This window comes from Ailuropoda melanoleuca, chromosome 13 (assembly GCF_002007445.2).
Source record: "Ailuropoda melanoleuca isolate Jingjing chromosome 13, ASM200744v2, whole genome shotgun sequence".
Lineage (NCBI taxonomy): Eukaryota > Metazoa > Chordata > Mammalia > Carnivora > Ursidae > Ailuropoda > Ailuropoda melanoleuca.
The window spans coordinates 31,273,792-31,300,741 of record NC_048230.1 but is presented as its reverse complement, the minus strand read 5'-3'; the positions used below and the strand labels follow the sequence as shown (position 1 = coordinate 31,300,741).

At 49.9% G+C, this 26,950-nt stretch overlaps 1 protein-coding gene across 9 annotated transcripts in view; it reads left to right on the top strand.

The window, feature by feature from the left end:
* PECAM1 (platelet and endothelial cell adhesion molecule 1) overlaps positions 1 to 25,416 on the top strand; it is a 69,903-nt gene extending 44,487 nt beyond the window's left edge. For 6 of the 9 annotated variants that reach the window (XM_034641872.1, XM_019805171.2, XM_034641869.1 and 3 more), the window contains 6 exons: positions 262 to 338; positions 2,769 to 2,822; positions 4,352 to 4,414; positions 10,188 to 10,244; positions 18,683 to 18,705; positions 23,065 to 25,416. In XM_034641872.1, coding sequence (XP_034497763.1) covers positions 262 to 338; positions 2,769 to 2,822; positions 4,352 to 4,414; positions 10,188 to 10,244; positions 18,683 to 18,705; positions 23,065 to 23,094 — 304 coding nt within the window. In that variant the 3' untranslated portion in view covers positions 23,095 to 25,416. The remainder of the gene's footprint in view (positions 1 to 261; positions 339 to 2,768; positions 2,823 to 4,351; positions 4,415 to 10,187; positions 10,245 to 18,682; positions 18,706 to 23,064) is intronic. The other 3 variants (XM_034641873.1, XM_034641874.1, XM_034641875.1) reach the window with 3 other exon arrangements.
* Positions 25,417 to 26,950: the final 1,534 nt, after the last annotated feature.

The window sequence follows — 26,950 nt, the reverse complement described above, 5'->3', positions numbered from 1 at the left end:
AGACCGTCCAAAGGAGGACAAGAAAACGCTAGTTCTTCAAAGCTTGCTATAGCAAGGGAGGGCCCTCACACTTACTTTAACAGCAAAGAGTTTTGTCAACATTTTGGAAAAAATGTTAGCTTTCCACATGAGAGGGTAAAGTTTTCCTAACTTCGGAAAACTCCTGGTTTTCTCATGATCTTTCCTTGATTGTTTTCTTACTTTGAAGTCAGAACCAAAAAAAAGTCATATTCTTTCTTTCCTTTTGAAATTTCATTTAAGGCCAGCAGCACCACTTCTGAACTCCAGCAATGAGAAGATGTTGTCAGATCCCAATACCGAAGCCAACAGACATTACGGTAGAGTCATGGTTTCCTGCTAAGTGCTTTCCCCAGCTGGCTACACACTCCCTCACCCCTCATAGAAGCAGAATCTGTAGGTGATGAGGTTCAAGTTAGAAGGGAAGCCCTGTCCTCATGCAGGGGCACTTTATCTAATCAGTCATGAAAGGGTGACCTGATAAGCAAAACAAAAGCTCAGGAAGAAAGGCAGAACGTTGTACCCTACTTTCACCACCTCCTGAACATCCTGGGGAATGAAAGGTGGAGAATAATGGTAATCCTGTGGGTACCTATCCTGGTTAGCTTCCAGACTTGAACATTGCCGGGGTATAGTCATCCTTTTATTAGGGAGAGAGCAAGAGACCAGTTATCAAATGAAGGCGTTAGTAAAAGATCTCAGATGGAATTATTTATTACAAGCACGAGACAGTTTCCTTTCAGCTTTTGCCACAACTGATTTAAATACTTCTCCGTTAGTGGAGGCATTTAAAAGAAAAAAGTGGTACAAAGAGTACCTGGTTATAAGGCTTAGTGCAAGTTTGGAAGTCCACTCCGTAGGGTGGGTAGCCAGCCCCCGGAGTTCTTAATCCCATTAGGTCCCATTAGGTCTAGGAGAAAATTGCTGCAGCCTTGGAGGGTGGTGCCACCTGCTCCCAGCGGGGCGGAGAATTCTATCACATGCAGTGTCCTGTCCCTGACCAGGTTGGGGGGCAGTTTTCTTTATCAGCAGGTCTGGGAATAGAACACTCATGTTCTTTTCTAATTGTGTAAGTGTTCCACTAAAGGAGAATTTTAGGATATGCCTCTTGCAGGGCGTACTTGAGAAATACATTTTAAGAATTGAGCAATTCTTATAACTACCAAATCATCAACCTTTAAAAAGTGAATAAAACAGTGCCTGGCTGGCTCAGTCGGCAGAGCATGAGACTCAGGGTGGTGAGTTCAAGCCCCACACTGGGCATGGAGCCTACTTGAAAAAATAAACATAAAAACAAACAAACAATAATAAATAAATAATAAACAGATAGATAGAACAACCTGGGAAGCTATGGATTCCTGAAGTCCACCAAATGGAACAGGAACTAAAGAAAACACACAGTGTGGTGCAATCTTTACTAAAAAGTGAATAAAACATCTGTAATAACAAAAGTAATGGACCAGTAGAGAAACAAGAGCAAGTGTATCATTTAAGAAACTACATTCAGAAATACTTGGTGAATATTTAGCAAAAAGTGTTACAGGGGAAATACCTTTTTATGGTATAAGGGGGGTTTCTTTTGTTACTTGTATTATATATAAGTACATAAACACTTTAAATTGAATGCTAATATAGACTTATATTAAAATAGGATTTTCCCCCAAGTTTCCAAAATATAAGAAATAGTCCAATTCTTAGATTGTCTCTTTGTGGATTATTTCACTTTATAAAATATTTTAGTAATCACAATAAGAAAATTCGCTTAAATGCATAGTGGAAAATCAGGTGTTCTTCAGAAGTATTTTATTATTTATAATCCATAGAATTATTTTTTTTTAAAGATTTTATTTATTTATTTGACAGAGATAGAGACAGCCAGCGAGAGAGGGAACACAAGCAGGGGGGAGTGGGAGAGGAAGAAGCAGGCTCATAACGGAGGAGCCTGATGTGGGGCTTGATCCCATAACGCCGGGATCACGCCCTGAGCCGAAGGCAGACGCTTAACCGCTGTGCCACCCAGGCGCCCCCATAGAATTATTTTTAATAAAGAACAACTTGATAAAAAGAAAAGTTAAGAAGTTCTTTTTGCCCACTGAGGTGGCAGCCTGGAGGTACCACGATTTTTTTATTTATTTTTTATTTTTTTTATTTAAAGATTTTTATTTATTTATTTGACAGAGATAGAGACAGCCAGCGAGAGAGGGAACACAAGCAGGGGGAGTGGGAGAGGAAGAAGCAGGCTCATAGCGGAGGAGCCTGATGCGGGGCTCGATCCCATAATGCTGGGATCACGCCCTGAGCAGAAGGCAGACGCTTAACCGCTGTGCCACCCAGGCGCCCCCACGATTTCTTTAAACCATGTTCTCCTGCCTCCAGCTCTCCGGTTGGAGAGGGTTAGCCTGCTAGTGTTCTTCATGTTTCTGGTTACGAGCCCATCCCTTTAGAATTAAGCTTAATTTCTAATGAGCTTGCTCAAAGTGAGCAGTTCTGAATCTTGAACAATTCATAAGCAGAAGTATCCCTCCCGTGGAATGGTGGGCATCACTGGTTTTAGAAAGCAACCACACGGGGGTCAGATGGAGGTGTAGAGGGGACCAGGAGGGAATCCAGAATCTTCACACTGCTGGTGGCCCACTGCACTGAAGAGGTTAGACTTGACTTCGTGTGTTAGTGGCACTGAGTTTTTTACAAGTTATACAGGAAAGTAGGATTTCCATTGCCACTCATCCTCTTTGTTATTTTTCAACTAGGTTACAATGAAGATGTTGGAAACCATGCAATGAAACCAATAAATGAAAATAAAGGTAATTATGGAATTAAGGTTTTTTTTATTAGAAACATTTACAGAAGAAAAGACCCCTAGGAAAGAACTAAAACTGTTAAGACCTGGGGATATTGCCCCTCCCCCTGCCCAGTGACCCCGTCCCCGGCTGCTGTGTAAAATGGAGGTGGCTGACCACTTGCTCCAAAGATGCTATCTCATGTCCTTACTGGTTAAGTAAACTAGGGGCCCCTGGGTGGCTCAGTCGGTTGAGTGTCTGACTCTTGGTTTCGGCTCAGGTCATGATCTCAGGGTTGTGAGATCGAGCCCCACGTTGGGCTCTATGCTCAGCATGGAGTCTGCTTGAGATTCTCTCTTTCCCTCTGCCCCTCCCCCCCAACTTGCTCACTTGCTCTCTCTCTAAAATAAATAAATAAATCTCTTAAAAAAGAAAGAAAGTAACCTAAATTCCAGTAGGAAAGAGCTGGGTTATACCTGACAGGGAACTGGGTACTGGGTACTGTAGCAGGACCTCCTTTCTCTTGGATAGTAGAGGTGGGGGTGTTTTCTAAAGTAACACTGTGGTAAATCATCGGGTTGTACACCTTACACTTCCACGAGGTTACATGTCCTTTATACCTCAGTAAGGCTGGAAGGAAAGTATTTCAGGGATAATAAAAATGTTCTTTTTCTTTAAAAAGGTGATGGGCACACCATTATTTATTATTATTATCTGCATTTTATACATAACTTACAAATATTCTTTGATATCTAAGTGTTTAACAAAAATAAAACATACACTATAAAAAATACAAAATAGCATTGCTGCTAATTTTTAAAGACAGTGAACAATAGATTCCTCACTACAGCTAAAGCTCAGAAGGGTCGGCCTAACTCATTTTTCAAAATTCCCTTTCCCTCGGGGCTGCTATCATGGGAGCTAGAGATCTAAAGAAGTAAACACCGGTGTCCCTGACCACACATCAGTTTTTGGTGCTGGTGAGAAAGACTGACTCTGAGACATCAAAAATAAAACAATAATGCTACTTTGAATTAAAGACCAACTACTTTACCAGATTTCATCACAGCAGCCCGACTGCTTTCATTAACTTGTTTTTCTATGCATACGGCTTATACTCTCAGAGCAGCTTATACTCTCAGAGTGGTGTTTAAGCTGGGAAAACCTGCTCCCCATTTCCTGAGATTCTTTCCATCTCGGAGATAGCTTTCTATGCCTGTGGCCGTGAAGTAGGCTTCCAGAGTTAAATGCCATGGCTGATCCTGGCTGTTTTCCATGTCTACAGAGCTTTTCTAAATCCTTCCTCTGTAGAAACAACGGGGACCTGGGCAGGAGGGGCCCTCCACATCCTGGGGAGAGCAGGACTCATCACTGTCTTCCCCAGCCTGGGCTGTCCTGTTGCCTTCGAACGGCATTCTGCTCAGTGTCTATGTCTGGCTTCCTCCTCGAAATAGGGACTCCTTGAGTCATTTGAGTGGAAATCTCTAATACAGGCTGAGGCCCCCCAAAGGAGGTTTTGTCTAACTATGGGGTGCTATGGTTCTTTTGAGCAGAGCCTCTGACCTTGGATGTGGAATACACAGAAGTGGAAGTCACCTCGCCGGAGCCTTACCAAGGTAAACGCCATCACTGGAGTGATCCCCCACACTTTGTTCTCTGCTCGTGTGTAGACACCAGGGTGAGGTGTGCTATGAACCAAGGACAAGGGTCCCCTTGGTCGGTCAGAAGGGAGGCGCTCAGTAGACAGACCCGCTGGGCATGCCTCTGGCAGGAGCAGGGACCCCTGCCTGGGATTTTGAGGCATTAAATTTCATTATTATTTATCTTACTATTAATAATGAGTAGGTTTTACTGAGCAATTACTAAGTGCTAAGAAATGTGTTTGTGGAGAGAGTTTTTGAGGGCCGCCTCACTCCTGGGTGTTTGGGCTTTCTTCCAGAGCTACGTTCCTTGCCCACACCTAGCATCTTCCTTAAAGAGTTGCTTGCACACTGAGCTTGGGGAAAGGACACACATGTTTAAAGGTAGTGAGGGCTTGGCTCTTTAAAGGGACTCCTGAGTAAATGCTTCTGAAAACGCAGAGTCCCCCTCTGTGTGAACAGTGACACCAACTTCCCACTTCAGGTTTTGTTTTTCTGTGTGTGATTCTCTCAGGGGCAGGCTGGCCTGGAGGTCCCTAGTGCTGGTGCTGGGCTGGGGACACTGGCTCAGCATGGGCTGCTCCATAGCGAACTCGAGAACGTCACTGCCAGTTGCTTTTGGCCCCACAAAAAACCATGCATCTCCTCTTAGGCCTCCTTCACCCTAGCTCTCCCATAGGCTGCTGCACTCAGAGGAGCCACCCAGAGCCTTCTTGCCCTGCTGGGAAGCTCATTAGGCCTATTGCCACGCATCCCCCTTCCCACTGAGGCTAAGAGCCGCGGCTGTGTCCACTCAGCCTGGCAAGCTGAGGGCCATTTTCCAGACCAGGCGTGCAGAGCATTAGCCAGAGTCACAGGGCAATGGCATCCCTTTGTCATCTCTGGCTCCGTGAGTTGGGAGGAGTGTTGGGTTCCTTCCTTCTTCCTTGCTTGGGTTCTGGGTACCATGTCAGCATGCATGTGCACAGAATCTTTAGGCAAGGCTGTCCCCTATGGCTCCTAAGCTGTGTGTTGCCCATTGGGGCATCATTCCCACAGTCTGCAATCGGAATGGCCCCCAGAGTTGATGCTGCCCCATCTGCATGACTACACTGGGCATCCACTTCTAAGACTGGACTGGACCTGGGAAGGGTGGGGGCATGGCAGGTCTGGAGTTCTCTTCCTCTTTATTCCGTTGGAAAGAGGTTCGCTTGTTAACAAATTAAGGGTCCTTCATGGACCAGCCCCTGTGCAAACAGCAAAAGTACATGTATGGTCTGCCCCCCCGCCTCCCCCCATGGAGGTAGAGCCTATGAGGGCACAAGGAAAACAAGGAACCGAAGAATACATAGATAACGTCAGATTATGCTTAGTGCTCGGAAGGAAAGGAATGGGGAGCAAAGAGAAGGCATGAAAGGCGGGCTTGGGGGCTGGCATTTAAGCTGGGGCCTGAAAGGCACAAAGAAGGTGGCCCCACTAAGAGGAGGGAGGGTTAGGAGAATCCAGGAAATGGGAAGGACAGAGTGAGGTGGCCCAGAGCTTGACTCATTTGAGGATCTGGAAGGAGACAGAAAGATCAGTGTGTTATCACCGGGCCAGACGGGGATGAGGGTGGGGCCAAAGTGCTGGCAGTGAATGGATTCCAGATATATTTCAGAGACATGACAACACTGGATGAAATTTTATGGCAAGGATGGGGGAGATTGAATTACTACAGGTTGCATGACTGACTAACTGGATGGATGGTCATGATGTCTGAGATTGGGAGGAACAGGTCCAGTTAGGTTAAGCATGAGATGCCCGAAAGGAGACAGCACAGGGGGCCGGTGCTCAGAACCGAGTCTGTAGGGGGCTCCCCTCCAGCCTTCTCTGGTCCTGCCAGAGCCTGCCACAAATGCCCCTCCGTCACTGTGCATCATGGGTTCAGTCCTGTTGGTAACGGCTTCCTTCCTCTTAAGGGGACTTCAGGCCGGGAAGGGAAGGGGAAGCATAACAAGAGGGCAAAGCTGCCCCAAAGATTTTGAGTATGTGTAGAAAAACTCTGCTGTCCCCTGACCCTCCAAACTCCACTGGGCGCTCAAGCAGACAGGGATTGCCCCCACTCTAGCCTTGAGGTTCTGATGCTCCCCCGGCAGAGGGCCAGGTCCTGCCCCTCCTCTGCTGCCGGCTGGGTGAGGACCAGGTGGCATTATGAGCGCTGTGCCTGATGCCTCAGAGGGTTTGGACTGAAGGAAGCTGAAGGAGAAAGGACGTAGGGTTTTGTCCTTGGAAAAGGGTCCATTTTCCATTCTTTTGGGAATGTTTCCATGTTATAGGGTCTGGTTTTCTTTTCTTTTCTTTTCTTTTCTTTTCTTTTTTTTTTTTTTAAGATTTTATGTATTTATTTGACAGAGAGAGAGACAGCCAGTGAGAGAGGGAACACAAGCAGGGGGAGTGGGAGAGGAAGAAGCAGGCTTCCCAGTGGAGCAGGGAGCCTGATGTGGGGCTCCATCCCAGGACCCTGGGATCACGCCCTGAGCCGAAGGCAGATGCTTAAACGACTGAGCCACCCAGGAGCCCCTGGTTTTCTTTTTCTTGCGTGAAGGTGGGGTGGGCTCTACAGAGAAAAGCAATCCTGGGACAGGATGAGGAGGGGTGCTTTCCTTGTCAGGCTGTGCATGGCTGCAGTCACCTTTCCCCACATTGCTGCGAGGGTCTCGGGAGAGCTAGAATGAGCTGCCACATGGGTGGAAATGGAGAGTTTCTAGAAGATTCAAGTTGAGTTTTCTGGACCCAGCCTCCTGGGTGCTAAGGGACAGCAGGGTAGGGCAGGCCTGGCCTAGGATGCTGTCCCCTTGCTTTCTCATGGGTGGCAGGTGGGGCCTTACTAGGGTGAGGAAAGGGCTTTGTGGTTTCAAGGCCAGTGATGAGTAAACTTGATCTGGTCTTGGCCAATCCAGTTCCCTGTCCTCAAGGCTCCCTGTTCCACAGCTGGGGTGGGGGAAGGGATGAGGCCCCCGTCCAGCTCTGCCCCTGACTGGCAGCTGACCAAGGAATCACTGGGGGATGGAGGCGGGGTGGGAAGGAACTTGTTAAACCCGGTCTGTTGCTTGTTTGCTCTGAGGCTAATTGCTGGGAAAACCCCATGACGTTGAAGCCATCTCTTTCTCTGTTAACAGAGAAAAACAGAAGCCAAAATAAAGCCCCATCCGGAAACATCCCTGACAGCAGAGACAAACAGCCTGCTGGCCTGGGTTACTCATTAGCAAGCAGCTGCGGAGTGGAGCAGGGGTGGGTGTGATGAGCTGCCAGCCACCGCCCATCACAGGGGGCGGAGGGGGGGCAGCAGGAGGAATTGCTGGGGCAGCTTCAAGCGTAGCCGCTGTGCCAAGAAGTGGAAACCACCTTGCTGCCTGGGCTGATCTGCAGTTATAAGGAGGAAGGGGGTCAAGTGCGGCTCTTGAGTCCAGAGGGTGTTAGAGTGTCCCCAAGGTGACCAGAGAAGTCTACCAGCACCCCTTATGTTCCTGGGGGCTGTGGATCTTACAAGGGTATCCAGCCCCCAGGCTTGGCCGCCGCACCCCGTCCCTCCATTCCTTCCCCTTGGCCCCCACTCCCATTGTGGGACAGGGTATGAGGATGAGCTGGCAGGGACCCCAGTGCACCCGGTATACAGCATCCTACGTCGCTTCTCCCAGCATTGTCTGCCCCACAGCATGAAGCTCCCGAAAGCTCCAGGTCCAAGTCACCTTCTCCCTTCCTCTTCCACGGTGCCTAGCACACCACAGGTGTTAGGGTCATCCTGAATGAGTGACTTGCCCAGGCCTAACGCAGAGCAGAATCCCTTGGGGATATGGTAGATCCCCAGGAGATGCAGGAATCCTTGGAGCCTCCCTGTATGCCCCCAAATCTGGTGCCGTGCAGGGAGCATGGCGAGTGGCGTAGGCCTCTCTTCTGGCCTCTTACAGAAAAGCAGGTGTCCCAGCAGAGGCATGCTTGGTATCTCAGTCACTCCAGTGAGTACCAACTCCTGTTTGGCACCTTGGGGGAGTCATATGAACCTCTGCAAGGTTCATCTGGCCACCCCAGATGTCCCAAGTTAACCTGTTGGGGTATCTGAACCACCCGCCAGGCTTCCTCCTGGTGTTCAGGTCCTGGGAACCACCACCATTCACCAGTCAGTGTCTAATGAATGACCATGGTTTTAATCCTAAGATTTAAAACCTCAGGGAACAGGCTGATTATGCCAAGGCCTTCCTGCAGCTCAGGGGCTCTGAGCTAGAGACACTTGCAAGGACATTGACTGGTGCCTTCCCTGTCCTATGCGACCTCTATGGCTGCCTCCAGGGAGCCGTGCACGGGCCCTCAGCTGCTGCTCTGGAGGAGCTCCGGGTCCACCAGGGAGACAGGCGTGGGGACAAATAATGTCAGTGTGGTCGTGGGCAAGTGTCCCCAAGGTGCTGTGGGAGCACAGGGGCCCTACGTAACTGCCCTGGGCACAGGGAAGGGGAGAGTGTGTTAGGGAGTAGGTAGGTGTGTGAACCCAAGCGTAGGAACAAAGCTTGTCCTGCTTTGTTTGAAGGATGAGGGGGAATGGGGCAAAGAGAAAGGGCCACCTGGGCAGTGAAGGGGTATGTTCAGGGTCAGGGCGCGTCCCTGGAGCCTAGCGAGTCAAGAGTATCTTGATGCAGTTAGAGTCCTTGGACTTGCCCCAGCCATCTGCCACCAAGGAAAATAACACCCACACGGTCCTGAGCATGGTGGCAGGAAGCATCTTACCCTGCCTGGGGCTTCCTTTCCGGATCTGTAGAAGGAGAATGTTGGCCACGTGTGGAAAACTACCTTCCCACAGTGAGGCTTCCTGGTTCTTTGTGCAGGTGAGAGGAGGCGGGGGAAGTGGCTGGGCCCTGTTTCCTGAGGTTTGTGGGTGTGTATGTATGGACATGTTGTGTGTGTACGCATTGGATGTATGTGTACGATGTGTGTAGACACAGTATGGTGTGTGTACAAGTGCGTGTATGTATACGTGGCCTGTACATAGACTTCAACTTAAACAGATGCCCGTATGGGTGTTTGTCCCCCAATCCCTGAGTCTCCTCTGGGCGTCATCCATATCCTGGTCGGTCATCTGTCTGCTGTTCTGAAAGAGTCCAGACCAGAGGATCTCAACCCTGTCTGCCTATTAGAATCCCCTGGAAGCTCTTAAAAAAACCCAGTGCCAGGGCCACCCCAGACCAATCAGAACCAGAATGGGGCCCTGGTGTTGGTATTTGAAATCAACTAGCCAAGCTGTCGAGATTTTAAGTGGTTCTCAGTCCCAGCTGATCCTTGAAGTCACAATGATGCACAGGCTCTAAGGCAGGCCTCAGGTGGTTGGGAGGCCACAGCCCTGCCCCCTGGGAGGGGCTAGCAGAGCAGCTGGACACGGGGACACCCTGGCAGGGAAGGAAGGATGGGGCCTCCAAGCTGGAGGCTGCAGGCCAATACTGGGGACCCCTCCACCAGTGGCCCCTCAGGTCCAGGATTTCCCTGGAGCAGATGGACCTGCCCTCATAATGGCCTGTTGACCGCATCCTGCCAGGCTGAGAGTGATGCTAGTTAGACCAGGATCTTCTAAAGCCAGGAAATGGCTTGAGCTTAGTGGCAGCAAGGTCTCCAGGCCCTGCTGGAGATGGGCGCTCGTGGGGTGGGGTAATGGGCACGCAGGGAGCCTCGGAGATTCTCCTGCTTCAACAGTGGGCTGACCTGGTGCCCAGAGGCGGCTGTTGACCTGTGCCTGGTCACTTTCCAGGTCTGGAAACCAAGGGCACAGAGACGGTGTACAGTGAAATCCGGAAGGCTAACCCTGGTGAGTGAGGGCCCCTGACTCCCCCAGCCTGGGGGATGCTTCCCCCTGAATCATCCATGGGGCCTCGGCAGTGGGCAGGGAGAAGAAGGAGCAAAGGAAGACAAAAAGGGGTATTGCCCCTTACACTGAAGCTGTTGACGGCCTCTCTTCTCTCACCCTTAAAAAGTAGCCACATGTTACGTGTGTTGTAATTTAGTTCATGAACGCTTATTAAGTGCCTACTGCATGCCAGGGAAACAGAACCTCACATGTTCGTACCCAGCTAATGGGCAGCTGGGCTGGAGTGTGTCCTGGCACCACTCTGTGCTCACGTGACCTCAGGAGAAGCATCATGGCCCCACCTGTTCTCAGGTGCCAGCCAGGTCGCCTCACCTGCGCTCCCTCTCCCCCCCCACTGCACGGGGCCTGGTGCACAGTGGGCGCCCAGAGTTCATAGACAGTCAATGCTTTGCTTTGAAGACATTGGGTAGCTTCGGTCTTTCTGAGGCCACGCTGCCTGGGGGTGGGGTATGGATCTGCTCCTTTGATTCTCCCTTTCTTTGATGCTGGACCCCAGTTCAGTCCCCATCTCCACCACTTCCCCATGAAGAGCTTCCCCCAGGACTGAGCACAGTGCCCAACCAGACATGGAACTGGGGAAGCTCCCAGCACTGTCATTTTTTGTATAATTATTCTATCCCATTCTGGGGAAATGAATGGAATACAAACACTCCTTTCTAAATTCTGAAAATAAGTCACAACCCAAAGGCATGATTCTGGGGGAAATAGTCACTACGTGGATATCTTGCTTTGTACAACAAGACTGTATTTAAGTGGATTCTCTGGGGAGCATTACAAGTGGCCGGGAAGCTTCAGTACAGCCTGGCTACTTGGAGCGCGGTCCACAGACTGGCGCCCATGGCGGTCTCACGACCAGCCCAGACCCACGAGAACCAGAATGTGACCTCTAGCAGGCTCCCAGATATTGGTGACACTACCAACATTGGAGAAGCGCTGCCTTAATAGGAAGAAACCCACTTTTTATCTGAAAGAGGAATCTCCCCTTAGTTAATATATTTTTATAAATGGTATTTTCATGGGTAGAGCAGAAGCTCAACCCCTTGTGGAACTTGACACTGATTCTCAGAAACCATCTCCTGGGGCAATTTTTGGTTTCAGTATCTCATTTTGTACTCTGAGTAGGTTCAGAGCTAGCAAAATGCAAATTGAGAAATAAATAGATAGACCTTCTCTATCTTTACAGTGTAACAAAAAGCTAGAGCTCCAGTAGGGTCCACGCTGCGTCCTGTTGGGTAATTGTGTGAAAACACACCTTCTGCTCTCCTTGAGGTCCCCGAGATTGTTCACTTTTAGTTACTTTGGTTATGCAAACGGATTTGAGTGCTTACTATGTTACAGTATCTCTTTGAATCCTCACAATAAGTCCCATTTTACAGATGAGGATACTGAGGCATAGAGTGGTGAAAACACTTGCCCAAGTTCACACAGGAAGCAGGTCCCCAAACTGGCCCACCCTGGAGCTGGTCTCCACACTCCTGATCATGGCTTATGGAACTGCACTGCCTTTGGTTTTGGGGAAAGGAAGCTGGTGATGTGTGGGGCCCGCAGGGATTCCCCCACAGGGATCCCCCCACAGGAGACCCACAGGAAGTCTCCGGGTCTGCTGTGGCCTGAGCCTGCTGCTGGAGGCTCTTACAATTGGAAGAGGCCATTTCCAGTGTGCATCCTGAAGGGTCTGTGTTAGGTGCCCCGCAAATTAGACTGACAAAAGACAGATTAACAGGAGAAAAAGAAAGTGATGAGAAACTGCAGAGTGGTTAGAAGTGGGGGCTTATTTCCAAGTTAACTGAGAATAATATTTGTAGAGAGGTGACAAAGTGGGAAGGTAAATACATGGAGGAAACGAATGGAGTCAGGTTTGTTTATGTAGGTCCATCCCAGCCCTGACTTTGTCGTCTTTGCAACCAGAAACTTCCCCACAAGAGGGGATTTATGGGTGTCCTCATTACTCAGGAGTGTCTGCTGCTGGTCACATAAGGGAAGCTCCAGAAGGCTGCTTTCTGCATCTGTTGACTGTCATTTGCCCCCAGCTTGAAATAACCCTATGCCAACGTGGCATGTATGGAGGTGGCATATTGTGATTTCCTACACCTGCTTTAGGGCAGCCGTTCTGATGGGTTCCCTCGGGGGCCCTGGGCTGGTTCTCCAGGCCCGAGTCCTCAGTCCCCTGCTCTGGGGACCCGACTGCTCCCTCTGGCCTAAGGCGGGAATGGACCGCAGGACCCAACCCTTTATGGTTTCAGGGTGGTAAAGGGCCCTATTGCTGACAGACATCTGAGCCCCAGTCCCAGTGCTGCCACTTGGCAGCTGTGTGACTTTGACCAAGATGACTAACCTCTCTGAGACTCCAATTTCTTCCACTGCGATTAAATGAGGAAGGGGGGAGATGGTGCTAATTACCCCCAAGCGCCGGTCCTGGTAGTACCCATACCCTACAGTGAGCATCCAAGCCCTTTAGCCAAAAGATGCCAGAGAAACTTGAGCCCAGGCAGAGCCTGGAGCCGTGTCCCGACTCCCCCCACCCCAGGGCACTCCCTGTGCCCCACCTGGGCGTCAGGAGTCTGCTGGGGCTTGGGTGCCTCTGTAATCTGGTCTCTGGCCTGGCAGCCGGCTCCTGCCCAGCGTTTTGGGGGTAGAGAGAGCCCTGGGTCTCACAGCCAATGCTGCCTTGGAAGTGCGCTGGCCCCTCACTGAAGAGGCTCCGTCCAGGAAACCTCAGGAGCTGCTGTTTTGGAGCATTTCCTGCTCAGCTGCTGCTCCCCGGGGGGGTGGGGGCGGTTTGCTGCTGGCCTCTGGTCAATTCTCTTCCCTGTCCTTTCCTCTTAACTGTCAGATGCCGCTGTGCTCGGTCCTCAAAACCACCCCAGGGCTGACAGAGGCTGTGCTACTGTTCCTGTTCTACACATGGGGAAATGGGCCTAGGGGGTTAAAGAACGTGTCCCAGTCATGATCCCAAGGCCAGTGGTTGGCAGAGCAGGGATTCGGAGGCAGGGAGCCTGGCTGCAGAGGGGTGCACCTCACGTTTCCTCTGCCAAACCCATGGAAGGCATGCTGCTACATTTTCCAGCGCTCTGTTGGGCTTCCCATTATCATCGGTTTCATTAGAATATTCACCTCTGTTAAGAGTAGCAGCCTGTATGGTCTGGGTGACCCTGGGTGAGTCGTGGAAGCGCTTAGGACCCTGGTCACCACCTCTGTGAAAGGAGGGGCATGGGTCCAAATCTAGATGGAGTGTTCTCCAGGTCTGTTAAAACACAGGTGGTATGGCACCACCCCCTGAATTTCTGACTCAGTAGGTCTGGAGTGAGGCTAATTTGCCTTCCTCACAAATTCTCACATATCGCGGCTATTGGTCTGGGGACCACACTTTTAGAAGCCTCTTCTAGGTGCTTCCGAGTTCCCTTCTGATTATACCACTCCAGTTATGTTCTGCTTCTTGTTTGAAGAGGTAGGGTCTTTCTTACTCCTCGGCAGTCTTGGGAGGATCACTCAGGGTTGACCAGCAGAGGGAATCCTCCAACACGGGTACATGCGTGCAGGCGTGTATGTGGGGGCATGGGGGGGGGCAGGGGGAGGGGAGGGTGACACCTAATAATATAAAGGCCCTGGTGAGGGTGGGTCCCAGGACAGGCCAGTGAACGGGCTGCGTGCAGAGCTAAGTCTTCTCTAACCTTTCCTTCTTGGGGTTTTATTTTCCCCGCCGTAATTTTTCAGTCCTCACCACCTTCGGACCAGCGGCAGCCCTTCAGGGCTGGCTATTTTGGGAAATGGCTCACAGGGCGTAGTTCCGGCTCTTAAACCCCCTTTTTTCCCCTGAGCGATACAAAGGAAAACTGCTCGTCTAGATAAGCTAAAGGGCATCGAGCAGGCCTGCCTCCAAGGAGCGGCCCCAGGGCGGAGCTCTGGCTGGGACCAGCGCCCTGCACCCTGAGGAGAGGGCTGTGGGCTGTGGGCTGAGGGGCTGCGGGCATCTGTAGGCGGGGGAGGAGCCAGGTCTGCAATCTTGGCTTTAGGCTCCAAGCTCAGCTGTGTGTGTGTGTGTGTGTGTGTGTGTGTGTGTGTGTGTGTTAACTGTGACAAAATATATATATCACACTTGGCATTTTAATCAGTTTTAAGTGTATATTTTGGTGGCATTAAATACATTCACATAGTTGTACAACCATCATCACCATCATCTCCAGAAAGTTTCCATCTTCCCAAAGTGAAACTTCATACCCAGTAAACAATAACTCGTGACTCTCCCCGGTGCTGGCCGCAGCCATTCTACTTTGCATGTCTGTGAATGTCTGAGCTGTGAAGCCCGGCGTTTTTATTTACGTCAAGTGAGGTGGTTGAATGGATGGTCTGAAGCACCGTCCAGTTAGCATGTTCAGAGAGTCTCCATCCTGGCAGTTGGAAGTAGTGTCATTTGGTCCGTCCTGAACCATTCCCCTGTACGTGTTGGTTCTAAGTAACTTCTGAGAGTTACTTCCTAGGTCCCTTGGAGCCAATCCTAATCCTTTACTCACCCTTGACTCCCTATAGGTGTTTGCTTCTAAGCCTGAGTTTTCCCTTCAAATCTGAATTAAGTCATGGATCCCAGGGGCCAACTTACTGTGCTTCTGCCACGTTTGTGTTGGCTGGAGTCCACCTGGATGGTTCTCTGCACTGTAATCCTGAAGGGAACACCCTAAGTGGGAGATAGAGGCCGGGGGTTGGGTCTCAGCCCTGCGCTTATCCAGTTATATGACTTGGCTCCCGCCCCTCAGTTCTTCCTCGGGTATTAGTTTTCTCATTAATTTTCAACAAATGCCCCTCCCCGATGTGGAACGGCTACGGAACACTCAGTGTTCTCAGGAGTGTGTGTGCGTGGGGGTGGGGTAAGCGCTGTGGTGGGCAGGTGGGTTCAATAAAATTCATAGGAGGGGGCATCTCTTCCAACTCAGTGTCCCCTGCTGGGGACATCTTGTCCCTACCATTAACTCAGTTGGGGCAAGGAAACCCCTGATCCTTCAGCTTTTCCCCTTTCCAACTGTTTGGTGATTCATGATAACACGTTAGGGAAAGAAGGAGAGGGGTCCTCAGTACTAGGAAATTTATTTCTGAGAGACCAAACTGAGAGAAGCCTAAGGAGAAGGGAAAGCAAGCCTTGGAAAACAGCCAGAACAGGGTTGAGAAAGAGCTTTTACATCTATGCAAAATCAGCTGGCTTAGGTAATGGAGACCATGCAGATAACTTCTCATAATTTAGATCTGCAAGGTTAGCACTTAAGGTTTTTTTAAAGTACTTATTCATTTTTCAATGATTTGCCTAATGATTTGTCAGGTTGCAAATCCCAGTCAGCAATGATGGCTCTGGTTATGGCTTCTGATCTGGCTTTCCGGAAACGGGAACGAAGTCTGTCTTTATGTCTTTATGTCTCTTGTTAAGTCTGTCTTTATGTCTCTTGTTAAGCGGTAATGTACGTAGTCCGAAGGAGTGAGTGTTTAAAGAAAGTCATACAGGTTACAGTTTGGTACCTTTCTCCGTTAACAGTTAACTGGAACCAAATTTTACTCCCATCCCCTATAACCTTGGACTTGACGCAGGATAATTGTCACACATTTGAGTTCTCTCGATTTCGATGGTGGTGTCCCCCCGGCGGGGGGCTCGTTCATAACTTTGGTGCTGTGAGGTGCAAGGGTGACCTAGCATCAAAAGCCCCCCACCCTTCCCCCAAATACCACACCCCCCAAAATCTTTCTTTTCACCTGTCATCAACTTCCTCCTTCTCTGACTAATCCAGGGAAAGTTTTGAGTTTCTTTTCTTCCCCTTGCTCTCCTAGTGAGAAGAACTAAAAGGGAGACATTCTAGCTGGGCAGGAGCCTCTCCATTAAGGGATGACTCCCTCTGGCTTTCCCCACAACTTCACTCTCAGCCTGGCTGAGCCTGGTGTGAACTGCAGTTTCTGCCTCACCAGGAAAGTTTGTCTCTTTACTCTGATTCGGTGCTTGACATTTTCTAGTGCTCCAGCTCATTCTAAAGGCACTTCATAAAATGGCTTGCAGCTCATCCAAAGCAAAGCCTATTAATGTATATTATATTTATATATATTTATAACGTATATTTACCACTTGGCAGAAGAGCCAAGTGGTTTCCTAAAATCAGCAGCACAGTCAAGTTCTTCCCTAGGAAAGAACTCGGGTCTGGGATGACATCCGCAGCTTGGAGCACTGGTTCTCAAGACAGGAGACATTTTTGGTTGTCATGACTTGGCCAGGGAGTGGGGGGTATACTGTAACATCTAACGTGTGGAGGCCAGAAATACCGCTAAACATCCTACAACCTACGGCACAGCCCCCACGGCACACAATGATCCAGCCCAGGGGCGCCTGGATCTCAACCTGAGCTGAAGGCAGACACTTAGCTTAATAGACTGAGCCACCCAGGGGCCCCCACGAGGTTTTATTTTTGTGGTGATTGCTCTATGACTAAAAAGAACCGGAAACTACAAGTGTGCATAGACCTAGGGTTCCGTCAGTATTTACCAGCATATTCAAGGTTTTGGTATTTTATATTCGTATTGCTTTAGGAAACACAGCTTAAGGCTCTTTCTTTCTTGCGTTGATTGCAGAGCCCCTGGGGCTTTGGGGGAGTGGGAAGCATGGGGTCCTTCGGGTCCTTCCAGGTCAGGTTTGGGTTGGAGGTGGGAGTGCTGCCCAGGCCTCACTCAATGCATGGAAGTTTACACAATGGCTTGACTTCGCGGTCAGGCTGATTCATCCATTTGGCCGTTGACGTCTGCCTCTGGCCCAGCCAGGACAGAAGGGGGCCCCTTAGGAACTTCTGGCCCTGTTCCCTCTCATGGGGACGCACAATAGAGCTGTGATAAGACAGGGTTTGAGGGGGAAGTGGACTTTTGGAAACAGGATATTTTTAAATTAGAGAAAGAAACAGAAGGGTTGTGACTCCCGTTGTGACAGGTGGGCCCTGAGACTTCCCCAAACTCAGAAGGGACTGGGTTTGAGGTCGGGCAGCTGAGCAGAAACTGAGGCCCCTTGGAGCACAACCCTGTAGTAACACTGAGGACTCGGAGGGGATGGGTGATGGCCCTCCTGCCATTACCTCCACCACCTGCAAGAATGGCAAGCATCCCCCATACCCACATCTCCTCCCTTCCCCAGACCAGAAGTCCCCATGCTTCCTCTGTCTTCAGGTCTGTGTCCATAAGGGGCTGTTTGGGGATCAGCCTCAACCATGTGGACTCCTGCCTATTTAGAAACTGCTCTTAGTGGGGGCCTGGTCCTTTCCAAAGGGGCAAACCACAGCCCTCTCTTGCCTGTGGTAGTGAAAACCATCTCTAACTAACACAGGCGGGGGTGGCTCACCCTTAGCACAATGTCTCCTGATCTCGTTGGCCTTTCTTCACCTCACTCTCATCTTCCTGACATTTGGCCAGGCCCATCTTCCTCACTGCAGCCAGACCCCTGGCACTCTGGCAAGAAGACAGTATTGAGATGAGGCTCTCCAGGGGAAGGGGAGGCCCTGCCATTCCAGGCAGCCTTGGGCTCTTGGGCCATATATCCCAAGAGCAGGAGGCAACGTTTATACCTTCTGCTCCCTTGATCCCACTCCTGGGAATGGACAACTAGTAGGAAATATGGAAATAGCTTTATTCCCAGAGAGGATATGGCAGCACTATTGAAAATAGCAAAAACTTGGAAAGAACCTAAATTTTTAAAGTAAGGAACTGGATAAGTAAACAATTGCACATCTATTTAATGATAATTACACAGCTACTACCAATTATGTTTAAGAAGGTGCTAGAAAATGTTTATAAAATCGTGTTGTGTAAAAAGGATAGGCTATAAAATGGCCTATATTGTATATCAGAACTCAAGAAAAAAGCCTCCTGAGAGGAGAAAATCACTGGAAGACAAAAGCGTCAACAGGGTTTGAAGAGTGGAACCAGAGATCACGTTTATCTGCTACTTTCTACTCCTCCGTAGTTTTCAGTTTTTTTTCCTGAAATAACATGCAGTATTAATTTTTTTTTTAACTATTTAAGGGGCACCTGGCTGGCTCAATAGAGGCTCTCTGACTCTTAATCTCAGGGTCATGTTCAAGCCCCACCATGGGTGTAGAGATTACTTTAAAAAAATATCTTTAAACTGTTTTAAATGTCCACTGAGCTGCCAAGGATTTTATATGCTTGTCACATGGGGCAACAGGGTCCAGAGGAAGCTGTCTGTGGGCAAAGGAGCCATCCAGCTGAGTACCCAGTAAGCCTGTGGCTCCAGGATCTCCTTCTGCACCCCTATTCTACCCTCGGAGTTCCTGAGATGTTGTGGGAGGGAGGGAGCCTAAGGCCCTCTCTGCATCCCTCTCACTTCCACGTTATCCTTTGTTTTGCAGATTTCATGGAAAACAGATATTCTGTAAGTACACATTTCATAAATATTTTTTTAAATAGCCCACTGAACAGTGTAATATTTCCAGACTCACCCAGATTCTGCATTCCCACTAATTACACCCCTACACCGGCCTCATCTGTTTTAGACCAGGAGCCCCTGGCAACTCAGAACTAGCCTGGGACAGTGAAGGCTTGGTTGTCAGCCTGGCCCTGTGTTCTGGGCCTGTTGTGATTTCAAATATTCTCTCCCACTGCTCCATCATTACTTCTCAGCCCTCCTAAGAAGGGAGACATCCCCCCCCCACCATCACCACCCCAACAGGACTGGGAATCTAGGGCCCTTAGCTCCCCACAAGTGAAGTGCACATTTTCCCCTAGTCCACGTTCAGGCTTTGGAAGCGAGGCATCCTGGGGTGGGGGGAGTATGCTTGAGGAGGCGAGGGTCCAACAGCTCACTTAAACTTTGAACTCTGAGAGCCTCTGCCAGTCACCCCAGTACACCAGGCTCTCTGCTGTCAAGGTCCTTGACCCAATGAGGGAATTAGATAGGTTAACACTGCTGAGAAAGCAAACCAGTCATAACTCACAAGACACTATGGAAAGGCGGAAGAGAGGCTGGCCTGGTTAGTGGTCTCCTCCAAGGAAGGGGTCGCTGGGATGGGCCATGAGGAATGAGTCTGACTACAGCAGGCCAAGCAGCTCAGAACAGGAGGAGAAAGGGCGTGGGTGGCAAGTGCTAGGAAGAGGTCAGTTAGGGCTTGCATGCAAAGGACTCCAACACCTCTTTACGAGGTTTCGCTCTGTAGGAAATTGGGGATTTAGGAAGCTGCTACTTGGCAGCGGGTTATGTTTTTTAAAAATGTAGAGGTCCAAGTTCAAATTTTGCCAAGAGCTGTCTCCTCCCGTCTTCCCGCTCCCAACCTCTGTATGAATTACTCAGCAGTGCAGGGATTAACGAACTGGGCAGCCAGTACCTTGAGAAATGAGGAACTGCTTCTTTAAGATCTGGGAAGAACTCTCTGCGAAATTGCTGGTAGCCCTTCCAACGGGCCCCCTGGCTTCCTTTGTTTTGCTGGAGTCTGAATTCTTATAAAATAGGGAACTCATTATGCCTTTGACGGGCAGGAAACCACTGACATTCTTTTTATGGAGGAAAGCTATCAATTTGAGGAAAAGCGGAATGAAATGAATGTCTTTTTCTAGCCCGAACCCACCCAGACTCCTGAAACCAGAGACTTGCATTGGAAGGACAGGGGGCCCAACTTATAGGTGAGAAAACTGAAGACTGAATGGGCTGAACAGCCTGGCCAGGGTCACCCAGCTAGGTCATAGCAGAGCTGGACTAGAACGTAGGTTCCCAGACTCTCTGGTCCGGCCCCGACACAAGACTCCCTTGAAGAAGTGACATCACTGTTCCAGCCGTCATGGCCTTAGAGAGTGGAAAGTAAGAACTTTGCTCCGCAGGCAGTGTGCCACCCAGATAAAGCGATGCTCTCCTGCTACAATAAACAGAAATGTGTCCACCCAAGGCAGGTCTGCGGGACCCGCGGGACCAACTTATTTACTTTGTCTTCAATCCAAGCGGTCTCTCTGGACAAAGGCCCTGAGCTCCAGGACAGATAGAAATTTCCTTTTCCCCAGAAGTTGGCCCGTGGGTCCAGAAGTCTGCTCCCAGGATGCCCCTGAGAGCTCACCGGCCACCAGGCCTGCCCACCCAAATAATAAAGCCTTTTGGCGGAGCTCTGGGGTGCCCAGGCATTGGGAGAGAGATTTTGAATCTTTAAGGGAATGCATTTTGTTTATAAAAGCAGCAGGTATAGTTTTGCTAATAATCAGCTGGTGAGGGTCAGGAGAAAATTAATTGAATTGCCCAGCAGGGAAATGGGAGGGGATTTCCTTCCTGAAATCAAACCTGGCGATCATTCCCAGTTGTTTAATGGCCGTTGCTTCTGAAAACACATTGGAGGAAATATCTTAACAATGAGATAGCCACTTAGCCAAATACTAATTTAGTATTGTTTGACTTGCTTCAATGGCACATTCTGACTTCATTTTTCCTCTGCCATTTTTGCCTTGTTTATAAATTGTGTTTGTGGCCCAGGCAGACAGATAACGTGAAAGAGAACACCTTGTACTTAAAGGGGTGAATCTGGACCTTCCTGGGGCTCAGGGATCTTGCAGACAGCCTTGCCTTCTTATAGCAAAAAGGCGGCTCCCAGTCACAACTGACCTCCTTCCCTCCGGGGAGCCAGCTGGCCCCTGGGCCGAGGTGGGAACTGGACTATGAGCGCAGCTCTCCAGCCGTCTTTGGGGTGATCCTGTCCCCCTCAACCTAAGCCTCCCAATCTGTAAAACATTGATGGTGAGACCAACAAAAAACACTGCCAGCCACCCATGAGAAGGGTCTTACGGGTAAAATGAGAAACGTGTGCAGAGTGTTTTGCAAACTACCATATAAATGCGGCTTGGTTATCCTTTAAAGTCCTTTTCATGACTCTGGCGGTATGAGGTATGGATGGGGATTTACATCACTTAGCCCTGAAATGCCTCTTCACAGGATTCAACCAAAGCCAGGCTCTGACTTAGGAACCAGAGACCCCCTGCCTCACCCCCGTCCCCTGACCTAACCTTTTCCTGATGAGCTGTTCACTAGCCATGTCACTTTGGGCAGATTTCTTAATCTCTTGAGGCCTTGGTTTCTTCATCTGTAAATTGGAGGAAATAACCACCCCCACCCCTGGTTGTTGCAAGGATTAAATGAGGATCTAGCACAGACTTGGTTTATTGGAAGTGCTCTCTAAGGGGCACATTCTAGAAGCAGGAAGTAGAAATCCCAGGGGTGTTGGAAGCAAAATGACCTTTGAGAGCGTTCACACCATGTTCTGGGCAGAAGTGCGGCGATTTTATGGCCGTACTTGGGTGGCTGACAGCTGGCCTCTGACTGAAGTACCGGGAAGGACAGGTCTTGGATGTGAGCATGTTAATCTTTACTTCAAGGTCCGGTTGATGGTGGCCCAGCCCTTTCCATCCGCAGTCCTCGCCTCGCCTGGCGAAGGAGAACAGAGGCGTCTAGGGAGGGACTTGGTCTGGGGCCTGCAGGAAGGCTGGACACCAGGGTCACCCCTCTGGGCAAAGCGGAAGAAATGAAGTGAAGGGAGCTGCCAGGGCTGGCAGACCTCCAGGCCCCTGGGGCCAACACTGCTGTCTTGGCCGGCTTGCCAGGGTCTCTGCTGGCAAAGGAGGAGACAGAGCCTGGGCTTGCCAGCTGGAGCCCTTTGGCGCTGCATCCTGTTCTGAGAGGCTCCTCAGACGTGGCAGGGCCAGAACAAAACAGGGACTTGACCTCCACCCCCGCCTCCAGGGCCCCCTTGCTACATCCATTTGTCTAAGTCTGCCCCACCTTGGAGGCTGGCTCCATGACACCTTCTGTGAGTCCCCGGTGAACTCCTGCAGATTGTTAGGACTTCTTCCATGTGGTCGTACCATTTGGCAGTGGCGGATGGGATATACAATTCGTGCGTCCACAGTATGGGTAACAGTGCTTGGGTCAGAGGGGGGTCCAGTCCCTGGTGGATGTGTAAGTGTCAAAAGTACCATACAAAGCAGTTAGAGAACACGACAGTATGGCAGGTGGAATCTTCTTTTCTTTTTAAGTTTATTGTGCAAAACATACACAACAAAATTGACCGCTTTAACCATTTTTAAGTGTCCAGTTCAGTGACATGAGGTACATTCACGTTGCTGTGCAGACGCCACCACCATCCAGCCACAGAACTTTTTCATCATTCCAAACCAAGAGTCTACCTATTCAACAGTAACTCCCCATTTGCCCTGGAAACCAGAGTTTTTCTTTCCATCTCTATCAGTGTGACTGCTATGGGTCCCTCATGTAAGTGCAGTCATAACAGTATTTGTTCCTTTTGTCTCTGGCTGCTTTCCCTTAGTAGTGTAATGTCTTCAGCGTTTATCCGTGTCGACTTTGCAATGAAACGGACCTAGAGAAGGTTCATCTCACGTGAGAGGCAGAGCTGGCGCAAGAAGCCAGGTCTCCCTTAACTTTCCTAGTCTTGCTCTGCGGGTAAGGGCAGCCCCCGCTGGACACAGCCGAGGGTGTGCAGCGGGTGCTTGATGGAGGCGGTGGGTGTGCCTACGTGCAGTGTCTCCAGGGAGCCGAGGCTGCAGCCCTGCCGAGTTGGCACGGGCGGAAGGGAAGAGCGAGTGTGGCCCGGAGCCGGCCCCACACGGTGGAGGTCCCCGCCGAAGACCGCACTGCTTTGGAGTTCCTTTGTGAAGGGCTGTCTGCAGTCCTGCGTGTCTTTCCACCAGGCCCATCTTCCGTCCTGAAGGGCATGACCGTAGCTTGTCTTCTCTCTTGTCTCTACAGAGAACAGAAGGCTCCCTTGATGGAACTTAAGGCCACGGGAGCAGACGCTCCCCCCGGGGGGACATCCACGTTCCCAGACGAGCAGACGATCCCTGTATTCCAAGAGCTCTGTGCATATATTTATGAACCCGCCCTGCTCCCTCCGAACGCAGCAGCCCCAGGCCGAGTCACCTGTTCTCCAGCCATCTTCCAACCTTTCTGTGGGGCGTGGAGAGATCCGGAGGGGCTGGTGAATTCCCACCTGGCCCCCCCTCACCAAGCTGGAGCATCCTCAGGAGTGGAGAGCTGCAGAAGGGGGTTCAGGGTAAAGAGGCCATTGGGATATTTTGAAACTTGAATATTTTATCTTGTAGAGAGATAAAGAACTTTTCCCAGTATCTTCACACCCACAAACCATTTTTGTTTTGTAGTCGATCACTTCCAGCGAATGGCCTGGCTTAGGGGCTAGTTTTTCTCTTTGCCTTTGGTGCTTCAAAGGCCTGTGGTTCTGGGTAGTCCTTGTTCCTTGGAAGGTACACAGCACCGGCCAGCAGCTGCACCCTGTTCCCTCCGTGACCTCGCCTGCCACAAATGCAAAACCAGAGCTGCCTGGGAGCGACTGTTTGAGATGCCAGCATAAAGCTAAGGTCCATTCTGGGCAATGCACAAAATAGAAAATGACATTGGACAGAGCACAGATGTTCTTAAGCTGATTTTCTATACCTTTTCTTTCTTTTCCTCTACTATGCTGAAGGTGCAAGACAGAGGGTGTTGGCCTACAGCAGATATTGTTTCTAATAGAAAAACGAAATGCATATTTTTCTTACTAATTTTTTTTATTTATTCCTTGCTAAAGAAATAGTCTCCTGAGGTCTTAAGATAGAGACTTATGGTCTCTTGGTCTAAGAGAGAGACTGAAGGTGCCTTGAGTGGGTGGGTGAGTAGCTGCGGCCATTCTGCGGTGGGATTTCACTAGGGAGCAGACCTAACTGAACCCGGTTCCCCCAACCACCTCAGTGACACAGCTGCAAGGTTTTGTATTAAATAAATTTGATCTTTACTCTTCACGGACCTGTGAAATGTTATCTTCTAAGAAGCCACGTGCACATAGGATATCTGTAGTGTTCGAGGACTCCAGGCCTTCTGAAGTCACAAAGAACCAAGCAGGCCTTATCAGCTGGTCATCTCACACGGGCCCAGGACTCTGGTCTTCGTCCGAGGCAGGGCCAGAGGTAGTCCGAGTGTCAAACGGTGAGTCATTAACATCCATTGGCTGGTGCGTCAGTGTTTGCTTCCCAAGCCAAAGCCTGCCAGGCTGTCCCTGGCAGATGGAGTTGCCAGGTTGAGCAAAAAAAACAACAAAAACCCAAAACATTCAGGATGTTCAGTTAGATTTGAATCGCAGGTAAACTGAATGTATTTTGAGTGTAAGTATTTCCCATGTAACTTGTGGGATGTACTTATACTGTAAAAGTATTCATTTATCTGAGATTCAGATTTAACTAGGCATCTCATATTTTATCTGGTAACCCTACTGGCAAAGCACCCTCCTACCCCTCTAAGCCAGCCTCAGTGGCCTCAGACCAGACCTCACTGGCCCACAGGCCGGGCCCCCATCACAGCACCACCCTACTGGGCCTGAAGGCAGAGGGAGCTGCGGAGTGTGTGTCCTGCTCTGCCACGTGACGGCCGCAGAGACGTGAAGGAGCCTCTTAACCTCTGAGCTTCAGGTTCTCCATCTCCACAGTGAGGAGAGCGGACTGACGGCTCTTAACATCTGGAGGGTTTAGACTCCTTTGAGAATAAGATGAAAGCTGTGGACTCACTCTCTCACACATACACGCGCGTGTGCACACACACACAAAGTCGTATCACAAAAATGTGATATAATTTCCCCGGTTCCAGGACTGTAGACTCAGGTTGGAGGCAAAGGATGAACTTCAAGTCCGACAGTTGGTGTGTTGATGATCTGGGGAGAGCCCAGAGCCACCGTGTCAACTCCTCAGTCCCTGCTGCCACCAGAGCCACTGCCATGGAAGCTGGGACGACCCTGTTCCTATTGCTTATGACTTATTTATGGAGCACAAGTGGGTTTTTAATTGTTTTCCCCCTCTTATCTACATTTCTGAGAGGGAAACCACACACACAGGGATCTTTCACAGTAGATCAGTAGCTAAAAATCTAAGTCCAAGATCCTGGTTCAGTTGTCCTAACCCGATGGCGTAACCAAGCGTCTGAGCCAGAGCTCCTCACTGAAGAAGAGCATCGGTCTCCCTTCCCAGAAGAGTCTCGTTCTCCTCGGCGGTCAGAGCTCCCTCTCGTGTCCTCACATTGTAATAGGTCATTAAAGGACTTACCACTCCTTTGCAAACACGTAGTGGAATTTTTTCCCCTCTTCTGAGGACCCATAAGAGGTCAGCCACCCGTTTCAGGAGCATACACTGAGCACCCCATCAGCATGAACTGATAAACTGTATTCTTACCCCCTGACAGATGCAAGATGGGCAAGGTGACTCCAAGGTCAGCATTCATCCATCAAAGCAGTGGTTTTCTACCAGGGTGATTTTGCCTGCCAGTGTCACTGGGCAGTGTCTGGAGATGTTTTTAGTTGTCACAGCTGGGTGGGGGTGCCACTGGCATCTGGTGAGGAGAAGCCAGGGATGCTGCTGAATGCCCTACAATGTGCAGGACAGTCTGCCATCGCAGAGAATCATCAAGTCGAAAATGCCAGTAATGCCTGCATTGAACCAGCCAGTTATTCATTTATTTTGTCTCGTCATGCTCTGTTTTCCCGACACTGTTGGAAATAGGCCAGATTATAAGAATCACTTGGCCCCTGCTCTTCCGGGGACACACAATCCAGTAGAGATACAGATGAATAGAGCCCCAGTTACAACAGACTGGACAAAGACAGCAATGGAGGAATTCAGAGCCAATGGGGACACAGAGAAAGGGCTTCTGACACTGACTTTAGGGAATTGGAGAAAGTGTCCAAGAGGAAGTTGCGTCTAACCAAAGACCTGAGGACAGGTAGAGGATACGGAGTGGAAGAAGCAGGGCGAGCATGTCTGACACACGGGGAGAGTGTGCAGAGGCCCTGAGGCGAGGGAGAGGGTGGTGTCCCCAAGGAATAGCGGGAGGACAGCCTGTTGGCGCCAGGGCCTTTCCAGCCTGAGGATCTATCAGTCCTCTTCAAAAAGCCACCATTGTCCTCTGAAATCTCTGCCGGGCACCACACTGGCCTGACCCAATGTTGAAGAGTCTTCAGGAGAAGCTTTCTGAAAGTTGCTCGGCCAGAACTCAGCTCCCGAGCCCAGTTGTTTTTAAGACCCTCCATGTGTGTCATTAGCCTGTTGGAGAGAAAATCTCTGCCATGGCCAGGTTCTGCCCTTGCTCACCACCGTGTGGCTCAAATGAAAATGTGGGCTGCAGGGAAATGGAAGGCCAGCTATTTGAGGATCGTCTCCACAGCCAGGGCCCACAGGGTGGGGGTCGGTAGGATATGGCGGCTATGAACACCCTGAGAGTAGGGACAAAAAGTTGTGAGAGTATGCAGTTTTCTGGAAGAGAGTCATAGCTTTTATCAGTTTCTCAGAGACAAGGTCCAAAACAAGGTTAAGAACTACAAAATAATTAAAAACTCATGTACATTCCATATTATTTGATGTCTGTTAAAAACCCCAAAAGAGGGGCGCCTGGGTGGCTCAGTCAGTTAAATGTCTGCTTTGGTTTAGGCTCAGGTCATGATCCCAGGGTCCTGGGATAGAGACCTGGGTCAGGCTCCCTGCTCAGCGGGGAGCCTGCCTCTCCCTGTCCCTCTGACCCTGGCCCCTGCTTGTGTTCTCACACTCTCTCTCTCTCAAATGAATAAATTAAAAAATCTTTAAAAAAAAGAAAAGAAAGAAAG